The 19,146-nt window shown below is 36.5% G+C and overlaps 1 protein-coding gene across 2 annotated transcripts in view; it reads right to left on the bottom strand.

Moving 5' to 3' along the window:
• The window catches only part of LOC132558135 (26S proteasome non-ATPase regulatory subunit 1-like), a 233,656-nt gene that overhangs the window by 31,623 nt on the left and 182,887 nt on the right, over positions 1-19,146 (bottom strand). For both annotated transcript variants that reach the window (XM_060222666.1, XM_060222665.1), the window contains exon 22: positions 10,601-10,715. In XM_060222666.1, the coding sequence (XP_060078649.1) occupies positions 10,601-10,715 (115 nt within the window). The remainder of the gene's footprint in view (positions 1-10,600; positions 10,716-19,146) is intronic.

The raw sequence follows: 19,146 nt of genomic DNA on the forward strand, positions 1-19,146 counted from the left end.
CAAGTCCACTATAAAGACTTATATGGTCACAAGTCCACTATACAGACAAATATGGTCACAAGTCCACTATACAGACAAATATGGTCACAAGTCCACTATACAGACAAATATGGTCACAAGTCCACTATACAAACAAATATGGTCACAAGTCCACTATAAAGACTTATATGGTTACAAGTCCACTATAAAGACTGATATGGTCACAAGTCCACTATACAGACAAATATGGTCACAAGTCCACTATAAAGACTTATATGGTCACAAGTCCACTATACAGACAAATATTGTCACAAGTCCACTATAAAGACTTATATGGTCACAAGTCCACTATACAGACTGATATGGTGTCAAAGAAATCGGCACTCCCAGTAATGCAATATTCTTCAATGACATTCATAATCCCAATCTTTCCCAAATTGGCTGTCCTGTGATTAAAAGTAAATGAAGTAGATCAATTATTCATTTTGTATGATTGTGCCTGCTGGGTGTTTCTTTGTGGTTCCCTGGAGCCCCGAGAGGAGTGAATGGTTAGTGCTGGGTGTGTGCCTGACAGTTCTTCGTTAGCTGGTGGCATCTGTAACATACATCTATATGGAGAAACTGGGTTTTCTTTTTATGATAAACTGTGTAGTTGGACCTCTATAACCTGCCATGCTGAACTTGTATCATGATTTTCTAGAGTGCAGAGAATAGTTACACAGAATATTGTCACCATTATTAGCACTGTACATACAATATTTTCGAGGCAATGAACTTTTAGTTTGTTTTTTCCCCCCAAGATTGAATAAATCATAGAAAAAAGTGTAATTCCATATTAAGAAATCATAGTCCTTTTCATATTTCCAAAATACAACCAGATTGTTTCAAAATGCTATTAAACTGTGAAAATTTGAAGCATCCCAAAACGATATTCACTGTACACTAACATGGTAAAATTTTTACAACATACTGTTGTTTATAAAAATAGAGTCTACTCTGTGACTCAACATTGACATCTTGACCAATCTACACTTAAATGACCCTCAGACTGACCAACAGTGTTGATGGAGCACCAGACCAGAAATATCCCCACTGACCAACACTTCCAAGGAACTGGACACATGATCTCTAGTTGAAGTCAAACTCTATCTTAACCAAAACCCTGATCTGTCAATACCATACTGAGGAATGACTATCAGCCATTCCTAAAATCCCTCGAGTGACAGCTGCCATAGAGAGAGCTCTAGTATCACACCAGGGCCATAAGGTTAAGGAAAGGTTTCCTTTCATTTACTATGTTTAATTGAGTCTAAGGGGCAGATTCAATATAGAAGACCTATTCATCCATGGAGTTATACATTCCTTTTATATCCAAAGAAATATCTGTCAATCAGAGAATAATCACATCCCACAAAATCACTTCTCTTACCATCTTGGTACACAAAACTCTGTCCACTGTTACCGTCTATACATGAAACTCTGTCCACTGTTACCCTCTATACACGAAAGTCTGTCCACTGTTACCCTCTATACACGAAACTCTGCCCACTGTTACCTCTATACACGAAACTCTGTCCACTGTTACCCTCTATACACGAAACTCTGCCCACTGTTACCTCTATACACGAAACTCTGTCCACTGTTACCTCTATACATGAAACTCTGCCCACTGTTACCTCTATACACGAAACTCTGTCCACTGTTACCCTCTATACACAAAACTGTCCACTGTTACCCTCTATACACAAAACTGTCCACTGTTACCCTCTATACACGAAACTCTGCCCACTGTTACCTCTATACACGAAACTCTGCCCACTGTTACCCTCTATACACGAAACTCTGTCCACTGTTACCCTCTATACACGAAACTCTGCCCACTGTTACCCTCTATACACGAAACTCTGCCCACTGTTACCTCTATACACGAAACTCTGCCCACTGTTACCTCTATACACGAAACTCTTGAACTATTAAAAGTTAATATGTAAGTTAAATTAAACTATCCAAAACTGTATTTTACTAGACATAAGTCAGACGTGTTGAACAGAACATACTTTCTGTTAATAATCTATCACACATGTCCATTATACATTCGCTCCCGGGTTAATACACAAAATAAGTCCACTGTTACCAATACCGTCTGCACTGTTACAGGTCAGCAAAACCTTAGCTTATACACGTAAACCACTGTTACCCTCTATACACACTATGTGTGTGCAAAACTTAGTCCACTGTTAAATACACAAAACTTAGTCCACTGTATTATCCACTTCTCTATACACAAATATGTTAATATTAAATATCACTGTCTATACACAAAAAATGTTACCCTACAAAATACTGTTACTATACACAAAACTTAGTCCACTGTTACCCTCTATACACAAAACTTAGTCCACTGTTACCCTCTATACACAAAACTTAGTCCACTGTTACCATCAATACACAAAAATTAGTCCACTGTTACCGTCTATACACATTACTCAGTCCACTGTTACCCTCTATACACAAAACTTAGTCCACTGTTACCCTCTATACACAAAACTACACAAAAGTCCACTGTTACCTCTATACACAAAGAAGTAGTCCACTGTTACCCTCTATACACAAAACTAGTCCACTGTTACCCTCTATACACAAAACTTAAACATCACTGTTACCCTCTATACACAAAACGTCCACTTACTGTTACCTCTATACACCACTGTTTCTATACACAAAACTCTGTCCACTGTTACCCTCTATACACAAAACTGTCCACTGTTACCCTCTATACACAAAACTTAGTCCACTGTTACCCTCTATACACAAAACTTAGTCCACTGTTACCCTCTATACACAAAACTTAGTCCACTGTTACCCTCTATACACAAAACTTAGTCCACTGTTACCCTCTATACACAAAACTTAGTCCACTGTTACCATCTATACACAAAACTTAGTCCACTGTTACCCTCTATACACAAAACTTAGTCCACTGTTACCCTCTATACACAAAACTTAGTCCACTGTTACCCTCTATACACAAAACTTAGTCCACTGTTACCATCTATACACGAAACTCTGCCCACTGTTACCTCTATACACAAAACTTAGTCCACTGTTACCCTCTATACACAAAACTTAGTCCACTGTTACCTCTATACACAAAACTTAGTCCACTGTTACCCTCTATACACAAAACTTAGTCCACTGTTACCCTCTATACACGAAACTTAGTCCACTACTGACCTCCATACACAAAACTTAGTCCACTACTGACCTCCATACACAAAACTTAGTCAACTATTGACCTCTGTATACAAAACTTCATCCACTATTGACCTCTATGCACAAATCCTTGTCCACTACTGACCTCCATATACAAAGCCTAGTCCACTGTTGCCCTCTATGCACAAACCCTTGTCTACTTCTGACCTCCATACACAAAACCCAGTCCACTAAAGCTCTCTCTGCACAATGCTTTTTCCACTAATGACCTCCATACACAAAACTTAGTCCACTATTGACCTCTATGCACATGCCTTTGTCCACTACTGACCACTATATACAAAACCCAGTCCACTATTGCCCTCTATGCACAAGGCTTTGTCCACTAATGACCTCTATACACAAAACTTAGTCCTCTATTGACCTCTATGTATAAAACCCAGACCACTATTGCCCTCTGCATACAAAACCCAGTCCACTATTGCCCTCTATGCACAAGGCTTTGTCCACAATTGACCTCCATACACAAAACTTAATCCACTACTGACCACTATATACAAAACCCAGTTCACTTACTGACCTTTACATACAAAATCTAGTTAACTATTTGCCTCTATATTAAAACGTTAGTTTGATGTCTCACTGAAATAAAAAAAAGAAACAAATCCTGAATTTTGATAACAATGTAATCTAACACAAATCTATAAATCAAGAATCAAATACTACCATTAAACATGTTAAAAAATGTAAAATTAGTGTTTTTTTTTTTAACTTTATAATCATATTAACATTGACTCCTTGGTGTTACATAACTATAGTGAAGTGATAAAAAAATAAAACTTGTACAGCAAACGCAGCAGCTAGCCCATCATTTTACCAACCTATACTTCACATGACTAATTAAATAAGACTGCTGTCTATATCCTGACAGCAACAATGCAATGCCTCTCCTGATTACTTGGTTAAAATGTATAAAATTGTCCATTAGCAAATGATAAGACATCCAGAAATAGCTTTACCTAGCCGTGTTTGTATAGATAGGATAAATACACCTGGAGCACCTGTTGTACAACATCTCGTTACAGGACCTTTGTATACAGGCTGATCTAAGACCAACTAATTACTACAAAACCTACAGAAATCAGACAGATAGTGTAGCATATAGTACTCCAGCATCGGTATTAGGAACTGGTCCAGTAGCATAAAATGAAGTGTGAATGTTTTGTCACATCACCATGGTAACATGGTGCCCATGGTGAATAGACAATGACAAACGGTGATTCCTAATATAAATTTTGATAGTTTCATCAAAAAACAACAAATATCTTTTAATTTTAGCCCCCAGGTGATGAATGCTTCTATCACAAGTTTACCTAGTATATTTAATGAGAGAATGCTGTTAAAATATGTCAATCCATAGACGTAAACCTTATATGTAAGATGGGATAACGAGGCATCCTCACCATCTGCTGGAGGTCATTCATGATGGCACACAGAGACAACTGCTATTTGAATTTTCTTCATATGAAACAAAAATCTCAGATAAAGTCTTTCATGTGAAGAAATAGTGTTGTATGTTGTGATGGATTAGAGGTAGAAAACACAAAGTAAAATTCTTCTCATCAAATAAATCCTCGTTGCCATTAAATCTGGACTAGAATTTCTACATTGTCTTCTGATGAAGATTCTGTAAATCGTTTAAGCCAAGGGGGTGATAATGTTGACGCTTTCTGATATCTAATGAAGCACTTACTGACATTATGAACACAAACAGACAAAACCACGCCAACTGATCAAAACCATTTCTATTGGAATGAGAGAAGAAATGTTGACACTGATTCTAATTTAGTGAGTTCAAGGGGAGATGATCTGTAGTGTGTGGAAGGTATGACTGTGTCACATTTTGTTTGGCAAACAGTCTGTGCCCTTAGGCATCCCAACTTATCCACTTAAAAGACAGGAGATTGGATGTGCACACAACATTTATTGCGTAATGTCACAGACAGGCGAAGGAAGGTCTCTATAAACTTATTACCATGCTAATTACAGTGTACCTGGAACTGTTGTTCTGGCCTACATTTCTTGTTTTTGTCCAAGGTCTGAATTGTTTATTTCTGTCATGGAGTACAAAGTCCTCATTTGTATGGCAGTCTCTGACAGAGATAATTGTGTGGCAGTCTCTGACAGAGATAATTGTATGGCAGTCTCTGACAGAGATAATTGTGTGGCAGTCTCTGACAGAGATAATTGTGTGGCAGTCTCTGACAGAGATAATTGTGTGGCAGTCTCTGACAGAGATAATTGTATGGCAGTCTCTGACAGAGATAATTGTGTGGCAGTCTCTGACAGAGATAATTGTATGACAGTCTCTGACAGAGATAATTGTATGGCAGACTCTGACAGAGATAATTGTATGACAGTCTCTGACAGAGATAATTGTATGGCAGTCTCTGACAGAGATAATTGTGTGGCAGTCTCTGACAGAGATAATTGTATGACAGTCTCTGACAGAGATAATTGTATGGCAGACTCTGACAGAGATAATTGTATGACAGTCTCTGACAGAGATAATTGTATGGCAGACTCTGACAGAGATAATTGTATGACAACCTCTGACAGAGATAATTGTATGGCAGACTCTGACAGAGATAATTGTATGACAGTCTCTGACAGAGATAATTGTATGGCAGACTCTGACAGAGATAATTGTATGACAACCTCTGACAGAGATAATTGTATGACAGTCTCTGACAGGGATAATTGTATGGCAGTCTCTGACAGGGATAATTGTATGACAGTCTCTGACAGAGATAATTGTATGACAGACTCTGACAGAGATAATTGTATGACAGTCTCTGACAGAGATAATTGTATGGCAGTCTCTGACAGAGATAATTGTATGGCAGTCTCTGACAGAGATAATTGTATGGCAGTCTCTGACAGGGATAATTGTATGACAGTCTCTGACAGAGATAATTGTATGACAGACTCTGACAGAGATAATTGTATGACAACCTCTGACAGAGATAATTGTATGACAACCTCTGACAGGGATAATTCCTTATTTGTATGACAACATCTGACAGGGATAATTCCTTATTTGTATGGCAACATCTGACAGGGATAATTCCTTATTTGTATGGCAACCTCTGACAGGGATAATTCCTTATTTGTATGGCAGTCTCTGACAGAGATAATTGTATGACAACCTCTGACAGGGATAATTGTATGACAACATCTGACAGGGATAATTCCTTATTTGTATGACAATCTCTGACAGGGATAATTCCTTATTTGTATGACAACCTCTGACAGGGATAATTCCTTATTTGTATGACAACCTCTGACAGGGATAATTCCTTATTTGTATGACAATCTCTGACAGGGATAATTCCTTATTTGTATGACAATCTCTGACAGGGATAATTCCTTATTTGTATGACAATCTCTGACAGGGATAATTCCTTATTTGTATGACAACCTCTGACAGGGATAATTCCTTATTTGTATGACAATCTCTGACAGGGATAATTCCTTATTTGTATGACAAACTCTGACAGGGATAATTGTATGACAGACTCTGACAGAGATAATTGTATGGCAGTCTCTGACAGAGATAATTGTATGACAGTCTCTGACAGAGATAATTGTATGACAACCTCTGACAGAGATAATTGTATGACAATCTCTGACAGGGATAATTCCTTATTTGTATGACAATCTCTGACAGGGATAATTCCTTATTTGTATGACAAACTCTGACAGGGATAATTACTTATTTGTATGACAACCTCTGACAGGGATAATTCCTTATTTGTATGACAACATCTGACAGGGATAATTGTATGACAATCTCTGACAGGGATAATTCCTTATTTGTATGACAACATCTGACAGGGATAATTGTATGACAATCTCTGACAGGGATAATTGTATGACAATCTCTGACAGGGATAATTGTATGACAATCTCTGACAGGGATAATTCCTTATTTGTATGACAACATCTGACAGGGATAATTGTATGACAATCTCTGACAGAGATAATTGTATGACAATCTCTGACAGGGATAATTCCTTATTTGTATGACAACATCTGACAGGGATAATTAACCAGAATAAATCATGATGTTACCCTCATTGTATAATTATGACTTTCCCTCTAATTTTTAATTCTATTAAATTATTAAAGATTATGGAGAAACAAATATGACAGTGAAAACATAACAAAATCTTTACTTGTACATCAATTTTTATGTCATTGTGTTGTAGTCTATCACAGTGATGTCCTTACACTTGCTCTGGATGGTATTAGGAGACTTTATGGTCTAAGGACCATTAACCTGATCCAGTTAAACATGAACACAAGTTGATGATTACGTTACATAACTGTGTTAGTATTTTAGTGGCCTTCTGTGGGCTGTGAAAACTATTCCTGACCTAAACAGAACTATATTCTGCCAGTAAATTCTAATACATACATACTAAAGTGAGGTGGATATCCCTAATCAGATTATATACCTATTACTATAGACAGGATGACGTCAGCCACCATCTCTGTCACTAAATTTAGATCCTTTTTTCTACAGTGGTACCAATCAGAAGGGCAACTCTAATATCATAAATGTTTTGTGGGACACAAACCAATAAAGATTTCATTGATAAATATAGCACAATTAAACTGCTTACACTAATAGGTATTTGTGGATTAAAAATACACACAAAATCTTTAAAAAATAAATCTCTCACAAAAATGAACGATTTTACAGTATACTGTTTAGATTTAATTAATCATCAGTGCTGTTTCAACTCAGGGAACTGAAATACTTACAGATCAAATCTTTCAATGATATTTAACTGTGGATCTTTTTAGCATCACGAATGGAACTCAAAAAATAAAAATAATAGTATAATATTTTCTAGTGTTCTGATTTTTGGATGATAAAGAGAGAGTGAAAAAAATAAGGTATTGTTACCATAAGCATGATATCAACTATTTCTGTGTCTCGGATACTCTGTGCTAAATTTTACTATCTTGTCCCATCGGCATTGTACTTTGACATGACATTAAATTTTCACATGACACTAATATATTTTGTTTGTTTGGAAGTTATTTTGTTTATGATATTACATATAAAGATTTGGAGACTTGTGGGGTTATGCTAGATTTAATAGGATACATGTGAAGTACAATGTTTGGATTAGATATTTTTTTTCAGTTGATGACTGAACAAATTGTCTCAGCCTTGGGCATAAAGACAGGTCCACTTGTACCTTAGTTGGGATTTAGTTATAGAGTCTTAATTTGACATTGGCCTCGCTCAAATTCCAGTATTATAGGCTAATATAAGGTCTATAATATTTTCCCTGACGTACAAAGTTTTAGTTACTTTGGATAAGAATGCATTTTATCCAATTTTGTCAGGGAACACTATGCAGTTGGTAAACAATAAAACTCACTGATATCATAAATCATGGATGAGCTGATCTAGATGATCTGGTTTCAAGCCGAAATTATGATTGGAATTTCAATTTTTGTAAAACTTATCCAATAAAAGGTCGTTTCACCAGAAGATGCTATTACATTGTCCAATCACCTGAGGGGAAGGTCAGATAATCATGTTTATAGTGTACTTCATCATTCTCATTGGTCCCTCAGCTGTCACATGACTCTGAAAATGTGTCCCCAGGTCTACTCCAGCCAATCCAGGCACATATGTTCCATATCAATTTTAGAATAACAGGCCAAATTGATGGACAGCAAGAAATATCTACGGAATCATCAATTAGCATTGAAACACTGAAAGCTGCATGGAGAGATATAATAACTGGTCCAAACAGATTGCAAGTACATCTACATAAATACCTTACATGTATTTATCAATCAGCCCATGTCTGGTAATAAGCCCACCCAAAAACTGGGGAAATGTTTAAAAATGATAAACGAATACTATATCATTGTCCTGTGATAAGCCCAGTAAACTCTGACTGTATGTAAGAGAATAATGTGTTGCCTCCAGGGGTTGATATCAGGATAAAGGCAGTATGTATCGTAGGTATACCATTATATTGCTTTCTCAGCCATCAGCTTGCATATCTTCTAGGTGTCCAATTGTCTAAGATTGTAAAAAGGAGCTCCACATGAGCTTTAAAATATATGCTAGTATATGTCAAATCAATAAATTTCTTCTATATAGTAGGGACCAAAGATGTTAAAGTTAAAAAATAGAATATAACAAACACATAAATAGACAGAAGGGGAGATAACCACACAGATTGATTAAATTAATAATCAGTACTGCTTTTCATAAGAATCTGGATGTAGTTTGCAGGGTAACACATAGTGAAATTATAAATCTACAGTCTCTGCACACAACTGAGCAGGGGTCAATAACATTTCATTTCCTTCTCAGTGCTAATGAGTTTCCGGCAATAGAGAAATGTAATTTTAAAGTTTGGGTTGAAATGAGCAATGAATTGACACCATTCCTCATTTACTCAGGATTGTACATCAATGCCAAAACGAAGGAACTGAAGACAGGCTCAAATGCACTGCTATTCTCTTTAAAGTCTTTGATATAAAACTTGGTAGTGGTACAGCGCACCTTCTTTTATAAATCTTAATTTTCAGTTCATTTGTATTGTACTTTTGCAGTATACATTCATCTTCTCACAAGTCTTCAGTAGAGTGATTTCCCAGCTCAATTGCTGTAAACTTTATAGGACCAGAAAATTAATTTACAATCAATCGGCACAAAAAAGTCCTCCTCTGTTACAATTCAGGCCTACAAAGTTTGACCCATGACACTGCAGGTCAGACAGATAAGATTGGGGGAGTTGGATGGAGAGTGCAGAGGTCAGAGGTGAGAAAGGTCAGACGATCTGATAATATAGCCCCATATGGGATAAGGATGTATCACCCATCCCCTTCTGTCTCAATAACATTACTTCAGTTTTATCTACAGGCAGCAGGGCAGAGTATTAAGGGAGTAATAGTCAGTGTATTGATCAAGCCAAGAACTGGGTAATGTACGTCTTCAACGGTATGACTAACAGGGGGACTTCAAATACCATTTACAACATTGCCACTTAAACTTTTGTCATCCCAGAATTTACTAAATATCTGTGTTATGATTCTTGTAATATGATAGAAAAACTTGTTAAAATACGTTGCCACAAATAAAATTTGTAATCTTCCAATTGGAAACTCGATGTTCCCATAATTAATCAAAGATTCAGTCATATGACCTTACAAGGATATTTACAACTTATTTCCCTAAAAGTCAACTTTTACCTGTATTTTTGATTAGTATGTAATTGTTTCAATGTGGGACTTTTGGCTGTACATTTCAGCAATAAATAAACATTGTATTCCCCACCAGATATACCCGCCATTTTGTCTGGCTTACCTTTAGACCAGATCCAGCACAGGCAATTCCAAGAGCCATGGCAGCTCCAAAACGTACATGTGGGTTGTAACTCTCGGACAATAGTGACACCACACTGGGACATTGTTCAGGAGTTCTGTAAAATGTAACAAAAACATAAACATGAAAAGGTGTACAGATATTATAAGGACTAGTATTAACAGGTGCTTGCTAGGTGATTAAACACTGTAGTACCCAGATATGAAAACACTAAGAAGATGTACAGATATTATAAGGATTAGTATTAACAGGTGCTTGCTAGGTGAATAAACACCGTATAGTACCTAGATATTAAAACTCAAGACAATGTACAGATACTATAAGGACTAGTATTAACAGGTGCTTGTAAGGTGACTAAACACTGTGTAGTACCTAGATATTAAAACTCAAGACAATGTACAGATACTATAAGGACTAGTATTAACAGGTGCTTGTTAGGTGACTAAACACTGTATAGTACCTAGATATTAAAACTCTAAGACGATGTACAGATATTATAAGGACTAGTATTAACAGGTGCTTGCTAGGTGACTAAACACTGTAGTACCCAGATATTAATAAGGATTCTAACATTAACAGTACACTGAACATACTGGATGCCTGCTCTAGTCCTGACAGATGACATAATTAAATAACACCAGGATTCTGATCCTGTTTGTAGATAGCTCGTGCTGTATCATTAAGAAACAGACAAATAATGTGATTGATTTATAAATATAGTGGACAAGCCACACATAGAGAAAATTATTAAATCATGTGATAGGTGGGACGGTAATAGTTTTTATCACAATTAATGTGTCTGGAGCTGAGGTTTAACATACAGTTAATAAAACAAACATTTACACCATACAGTTAATAAAACACAAAAGTTTAGACCATACAGTCAAATGTGTACCACAAAGAACTCTATTTTATATCTTTACATACAACAAAATATTTCTCAAGACAATACTTTAATTGTTAATATTGTAAAGAAGTAGAAGCTTAATAAGATATGTTTATAATCAAACAGATAAGAAAATCCATTTGATAATGTACAAAGAAGCCAATTGAAAGATAATTTAAATTTTAAAGTAGCAACAATCCCATTATCCTGACAGTTCTTGCATGAGAAGCTGTCTTAAGACGGGAAAATGTCTGTAACACATGAATGTCCCTGGCCTCTTGTTAATCTGAAGTATCTTTTCTGATGAATTTGCAAAAGTTGCTAGACATGACCTTTCACCCTTTAACTTTAAATGATAGCCTACTTAATATATGCTGTTATGATAAAATACCACCATGGAGTAAATATGGACCTAACTGCTGGTTGTTTCTTACTGACATGACATTGGTTCAGAATGGGACGAGATGGGAAAGAACAGACAGATAGACAGACGGACAGATATGGGTAACATTTTAAGTCCCCCTCCCATGTAAAATGGACAGGCATAACAAGTTAAAACTGAAACTAGAGTTAATATTATTATACAGTTGTAATTGCATTGCTCTTCTTTGACACAGAAGTACTAAACTGATGTATGAAATTAAACAGATTCTAAACAGATTAAACTAAATCTGTCCCCGGTTCACATCACTAAATCTGTCCCTGATTCACACCACTAATTCTGTGCCCAGTACCTTGTGAACCTATATCCTGCTTAACATTGCTTCACTGTAATACAAGAAGAGTAAAATATTGTATCTAACATACTACTGTGGAATATTACATTTTCTTGTACAATTAAGATTAAAACTGCCCATACACTTATAATATGACCCCCAACATTAAATTGTTGACCCCTTAAAGTACAGGTATCAAATCAAGAGTTTTAACAGGCCCTCCTGGGGACAGAGCTAATGGGCAGATAACTCTTATCATATTGATGGTGCTGTTATAGGGCCTATAGAACAGAGTACACCCGTTGAGTGTTGAATTCCTAAGGGTCATAAAGTAACCAGAGTAGTTACATACTTATCTCCCCTTATCTATTTAGCTACCTGATCTACCTAAACACAAAATAATTTCCTTTGAGTACACTACAGTATCAATTTCTAGGTTTTTTTCTTCAGCTTCAATTCTACTTCATAAGCAAACTTGTAGAAATAAAATTAACTTTCATAAACTTTGTTTCACTTCTGATCACAGTACATGTTATAATAGTTGTTCATCTGATGGAGTGACTAATTGTCAAGTGTCTCATTATCACCAGATTAAGAGGTGGGAGATCAGTATTTCTATCACATGTATAACATCAAGCAACTGTCAAACTCTGTTTACATATGTAATAAATGACCCCAAAACATATCAAAGAAAAATAAAAGGTGTTTTAGTGGAGAGATGGTGTTTTAAGTGAGTGGAGAGGTAATATTTTGGCATTTTAGTGGAAAGATGGCGTTTTTAGTGGTAAGATGGTGTTTTAGTGGTTAGATGGTGTTTTAGTGGTAAGATGGCGTTTTTAGTGGTAAGATGGTGTTTTAGTGGTTAGATAGTGTTTTAGTGGTAAGATGGCGTTTTAGTGGTTAGATAGTGTTTTAGTGGTAAGATGGCTTTTGAGTGGTAAGATGGTGGTTTTTAGTGGTTAGATAGTGTTTTAGTGGTAAGATGGTGTTTTTAGTGGTTAGATGTTGTTTTAGTGGTAAGATGGCTTTTTAGTGGTAAGATGGCGTTTTAGTGGTTAGATAGTGTTTTAGTGGTAAGATGACTTTTGAGTGGTAAGATGGTGGTTTTTAGTGGTTAGATAGTGTTTTAGTGGTAAGATGGTGTTTTTAGGGGGGTAAGATGGTGTTTTCGTGGTAAGATATTATTTTCGTGGTAAGATGGTGTTTAGTGGTAAGATGGTGTTTTTAGTGGTAAGGTGGTGTTTTAGTGGTAAGATGGTATTTTAGTGGTGAGGTTGTATTTCTCATTTCATTAGTGAAATAGTGGTCCTACAATAAGACATTGTTTAAGTAAGTATAAGAATTTGAATTACTAAATATATCGCAAGAAAATTGATTCCCATCCACACAGTCTTAAATGTTAATGTTGTCTTGACAAAAATACAAATAAATGTAACACAAAGACGAACGAAAATGGCTGTTCCTAGCCCTCAAGACAAAGGGCATTTTTCGCTACATAAATGGTCCTCCCAGATAATGGGCCATGATTCGCTACATAAATGGTCCTCCCAGACAACAGGCCATGATTCGCTACATAAATGGTCCTCCCAGACAATGGGCCAAGATAAGCAACATCCTTGCACCTTCCTGACAGTGTACTCACCAATGGTTGATACATAACTACCCAAAGCCTCCATAGGCTGGTGGATTACATTGTCAAAAGAGCCACTTTCATGTGCATAAAATTTGTTACCAATCTTGTTATTGTTCGGACCACATTCTTTCCATATTAGATAAAACATTGTTATTTCATGTAAAAGCTGCTATATCAGTAGTAGAATCAAACAACTGGCCCCTGAAGTTATACAATAGTTAGTATCACCATGGCAATCGTAATCACTCGGACAGTGTGGTGTAGGTATCTGTAAAGAAATCACTACTGGATCCTTATAGTTCCGAGAATTTACATAATGACCTGCTCTTCACTTCTAGTATCTATAAACCAATCTCACATGTCATACCAAACAAAAATAGCCCTCGGTCAGTGACTTTCTCCGACATCAAACAAATCTATGGCTCCGTTATGACCAGAGTCAATGTTTTCTAAGAGTGCTACAGACAGCGAAAAGTACACATGCACTAAATACTCTGATATATTTGTAATCAAACTTTCATTTATATTTCATCATCTCTATCATCTTTAGGCCTCCAAACACAGGCAGTGGAATGCTGCTGTGAATGTTTAGTCAATGGTCAGGATTTCATTCCCTGTATCATTCCTCTAACTTGAAATATTGTGTACCAAACTAAGTGGACAACTCCACAACAACCAGTGTAAACAGTTCTACTGGACAACTCCACAACAACCAGTGTAAACAGTACTACTGGACAACACAACAATGTACCAGTGTAAACAGTACTACAGGACAACTCCACAACAACCAGTGTAAACAGTACTACTGGACAACTCCACAACAACTAGTGTAAACAGTATTACTGGACAACTCCACAACAACTAGTATAAACAGTACTACTGGACAACTCCACAACAACTAGTGTAAACAGTACTATTGGACAACTCCACAACAACTAGTGTAAACAGTACTACTGGACATCACAACAACCAGTGTAAACAGTATTACTGGACAACTCCACAACAACTAGTGTAAACAGTACTACTGGACAACACAACAATGTACCAGTGTAAACAGTACTACTGGACAACACCACAACAACCAGTGTAAACAGTACTACTGGACAACTCCACAACAACTAGTGTAAACAGTATTACTGGACAACTCCACAACAACTAGTGTAAACAGTACTACTGGACAACTCCACAACAACTAGTGTAAACAGTACTATTGGACAACTCCACAACAACTAGTGTAAACAGTACTACTGGACATCACAACAACCAGTGTAAACAGTATTACTGGACAACTCCACAACAACTAGTGTAAACAGTACTACTGGACAACACAACAATGTACCAGTGTAAACAGTACTACTGGACAACACCACAACAACCAGTGTAAACAGTACTACTGGACAACTCCACAACAACCAGTGTAAACAGTATACTGGACAACTCCACAACAACCAGTATAAACAGTACTACTGGACAACACAACAATGTACCAGTGTAAACAGTACTACTGGACAATGCACCAGTGTAAACAGCACTGCTGGACAACTACACAACAACCAGTGTAAACAGTTCTACTGGACAACTCCACAACAACCAGTGTAAACAGTACTACTGGACAACTCCACAACAACCAGTGTAAACAGTTCTACTGGACAACTCCACAACAACCAGTGTAAACAGTTCTACTGGACAACTCCACAACAACCAGTGTAAACAGTACTACTGGACAACACAACAATGTACCAGTGTAAACAGTATTACTGGACAACTCCACAACAACCAGTGTAAACAGTACTACTGGACAACTCCACAACAACCAGTGTAAACAGTTCTACTGGACAACTCCACAACAACCAGTGTAATCAGTACTACTGGACAACACAACAACAACCAGTGTAAACAGTACTACTGGACATCACAACAACAACCAGTGTAAACAGTACTACTGGACAACTCCACAACAACCAGTGTAAACAGTACTACTGGACAACACAACAACCAGTGTAAACAGTAATACTGGACAACACAACAACAACCAGTGTAAACAGTACTACTGGAAAATGTACCAGTGTAAACAGTACTACTGGACAACACCACAACAACCAGTGTAAACAGTACTACTGGACAACACCACAACAACCAGTGTAAACAGTACTACTGGACAACACCACAACACCCAGTGTAAACAGTACTACTGGACAACACCACAACAACCAGTGTAAACAGTACTACTGGACAACACCACAACAACCAGTGTAAACAGTACTACTGGACAACACCACAACAACCAGTGTAAACAGTACTACTGGACAACACCACAACAACCAGTGTAAACAGTACTACTGGACTATGTACCAGTGTTAACAGTACTACTGGACAATGTACCAGTGTAAACATTACTACTGGACAACACCACAACAACCAGTGTAAACAGTACTACTGGACAACACAACAACCAGTGTAAACAGTACTACTGGACAATGTACCAGTGTAAACAGTACTACTGGACAACACAACAACCAGTGTAAACAGTACTACTGGACAACACCACAACAACCAGTGTAAACAGTACTACTGGACAATGTACCAGTGTAAACAGTACTACTGGACAATGTACCAGTGTAAACAGTACTACTGGACATCAGTGTTGTAGTTAAGGATATGTAATTTATCATTAAAGCATCTCACTTGTGGTAAAAGAAATTCAAACACAAACAAGAAACAGTAAAATCAATAGTACATCTGTACCTGATGACCCTTGTGGCCTTAACCTTTGGTACCTAAACATTGTACGTTACCCTCTAGCTGGTACTATTCTGTACATACAGGACTTATTCCTCCTAATGTCGCCACTGATTTTTCAGTCAGGTGTTTTACTAAAAACACTAATTGATCCTATCAAATACACATCCTGGATGTTTAAACCTCATCTAAAACACATAAATTCCGGCCAGACATCGAAACGACTTAAGCACAGAGAGAAGCTACATGTTGTAAATCTTGTTCTAATTAAATACATCCTTTCAAGTAGCACTCAACCAATCAGTATCCAACAGAGAGTTGCTTCGTGGAGCTGTGGACCAAATATAGATAATGTCTCTTACCCTGGGACCACAAAGACACTTTCTGTCTAATTCAGGTAATACAATGAGGTTTTGTTAAACAACACCTAACATTTTATCATTTATTGCTATGACAATTAAAACATCATTACCACATATCTTTTGTTACTATGTCTGCAGCCTTGTGACATATATCTTTTGTTACTATGACAACAACCTAATGACACATGTTTTGCAACTATGACAACAACCTTATGACATAGCTTTTGTTACTAAATCAGCAGTCAAATGACATACCTTTTGTTATCATGACAACCACCTAATGGCACATATTTTGTTACTATGTCTGCAACCTTGAGACATGTATCTTTTGTTACTATGACAACAGTCTAGTCACACATGTCTCTTTTATACAAGGAAATCAACCTGACATGTCACATCTTTTGTCATGATGACAATAGTCATTTACAACATATCCTTTATTACTACAACACTGCATAAATATGTGTTTGTCACTATTTGGGGTATAAAGTGCATTTGTGTCATTATTGGGGGTATAAAGTGTATTTTTGTTACTATTTGGGGTATAAAGTATATTTTTGCCACTATTTAGTGTATAAAGTGTATTTTTGTCACTATTTGGGGTATAAAGTGCATTTGTGTCACTATTGGGGGTATAAAGTGTATTTTTGTTACTATTTGGGGTATAAAGTATATTTTTGCCACTATTTAGTGTATAAAGTGTATTTTTGTTACTATTTGGGGTATAAAGTATATTTTTGCCACTATTTAGTGTATAAAGTGTATTTTTGTTACTATTTGGGGTATAAAGTATATTTTTGCCACTATTTAGTGTATAAAGTGTATTTTTGTTACTATTTGGGGTGTAAAGTGTATTTTTGTCACTATTTAGTGTATAAAGTATATTTTTGTTACTATTTGGGGTATAAAGTGTATTTTGTTACTGTTTGAGTTATGGAGTGTGTTTTTGTCACAGTTTTGGGGTATGGAAGATGTATGGAGTGTGTCATGTGTGATGTGAAATAATCTGACAGTTAGTTGGAATCTGCACGCAGCATCCTTCTGTCTTGTCTTTGTTTTGTTTTGTTTTACAATCAATCACCAATATTTCATTTGAGGGGTGTGCAGCTGTGCCGGAACCTTGAGAAGAATGAAGTCAGCATGCAGTCTCTGAAGAATGAAGCTGGTAGAAACTGATCAATGTAGTTTACTTGCCTGATAGCAGTGTAATTACATAGAGTGAATACTGTGATTGCCCCCACACTGCTAATTGTTATGAAGAACATTCAGTGTTTTAATTGTTTTTACAATGTTAGAGTCTTCAGCACATCATAATCACAACACTGCAGACAGTGGGACACAAATCAAAGTATAACCATGTTACCAATAAGGAAGACAGATTTAATACAGTAGAATAAGTCAGCCAGTCTTCAACACATCATAATCACAACACTACAGACAGTGGGACACAAATCAAAGTATTACCACGTTACCAATAAGGAAGACAGATTTAATACAGTAGAATAAGTCAGCCAGTCTTCAACACATCATAATCACAACACTACAGACAGTGGGACACAAATCAAAGTATAACCACGTTACCAATAAGGAAGACAGATTTAATACAGTAGAATAAGTCAGCCAGTCTTCAACACATCATAATCACAACACTACAGACAGTGGGACACAAATCAAAGTATAACCACATTACCAATAAGGAAGACAGATTTAATACAGTAGAATAAGTCAGCCAGTCTTCAACACATCATAATCACAACACTACAGACAGTGGGACACAAATCAAAGTATAACCACGTTACCAATAAGGAAGACAGATTTAATACAGTAGAATAAGTCAGCCAGTCTTCAACACATCATAATCACAACACTACAGACAGTGGGACACAAATCAAAGTATAACCACGTTACCAATAAGGAAGACAGATTTAATACAGTAGAATAAGTCAGCCAGTCTTCAACACATCATAATCACAACACTACAGACAGTGGGACACAAATCAAAGTATAACCACATTACCAATAAGGAAGACAGATTTAATACAGTAGAATAAGTCAGCCAGTCTTCAACACATCATAATCACAACACTACAGACAGTGGGACACAAATCAAAGTATAACCACATTACCAATAAGGAAGACAGATTTAATACAGTAGAATAAGTCAGCCAGTCTTCAGCACATCATAATCACAA

The sequence above is a fragment of the Ylistrum balloti genome, unplaced genomic scaffold, assembly GCF_031769215.1.
Source record: "Ylistrum balloti isolate Yb309-2 unplaced genomic scaffold, AGI_CSIRO_Ybal_v1 Utg370758, whole genome shotgun sequence".
NCBI lineage: Eukaryota > Metazoa > Mollusca > Bivalvia > Pectinida > Pectinidae > Ylistrum > Ylistrum balloti.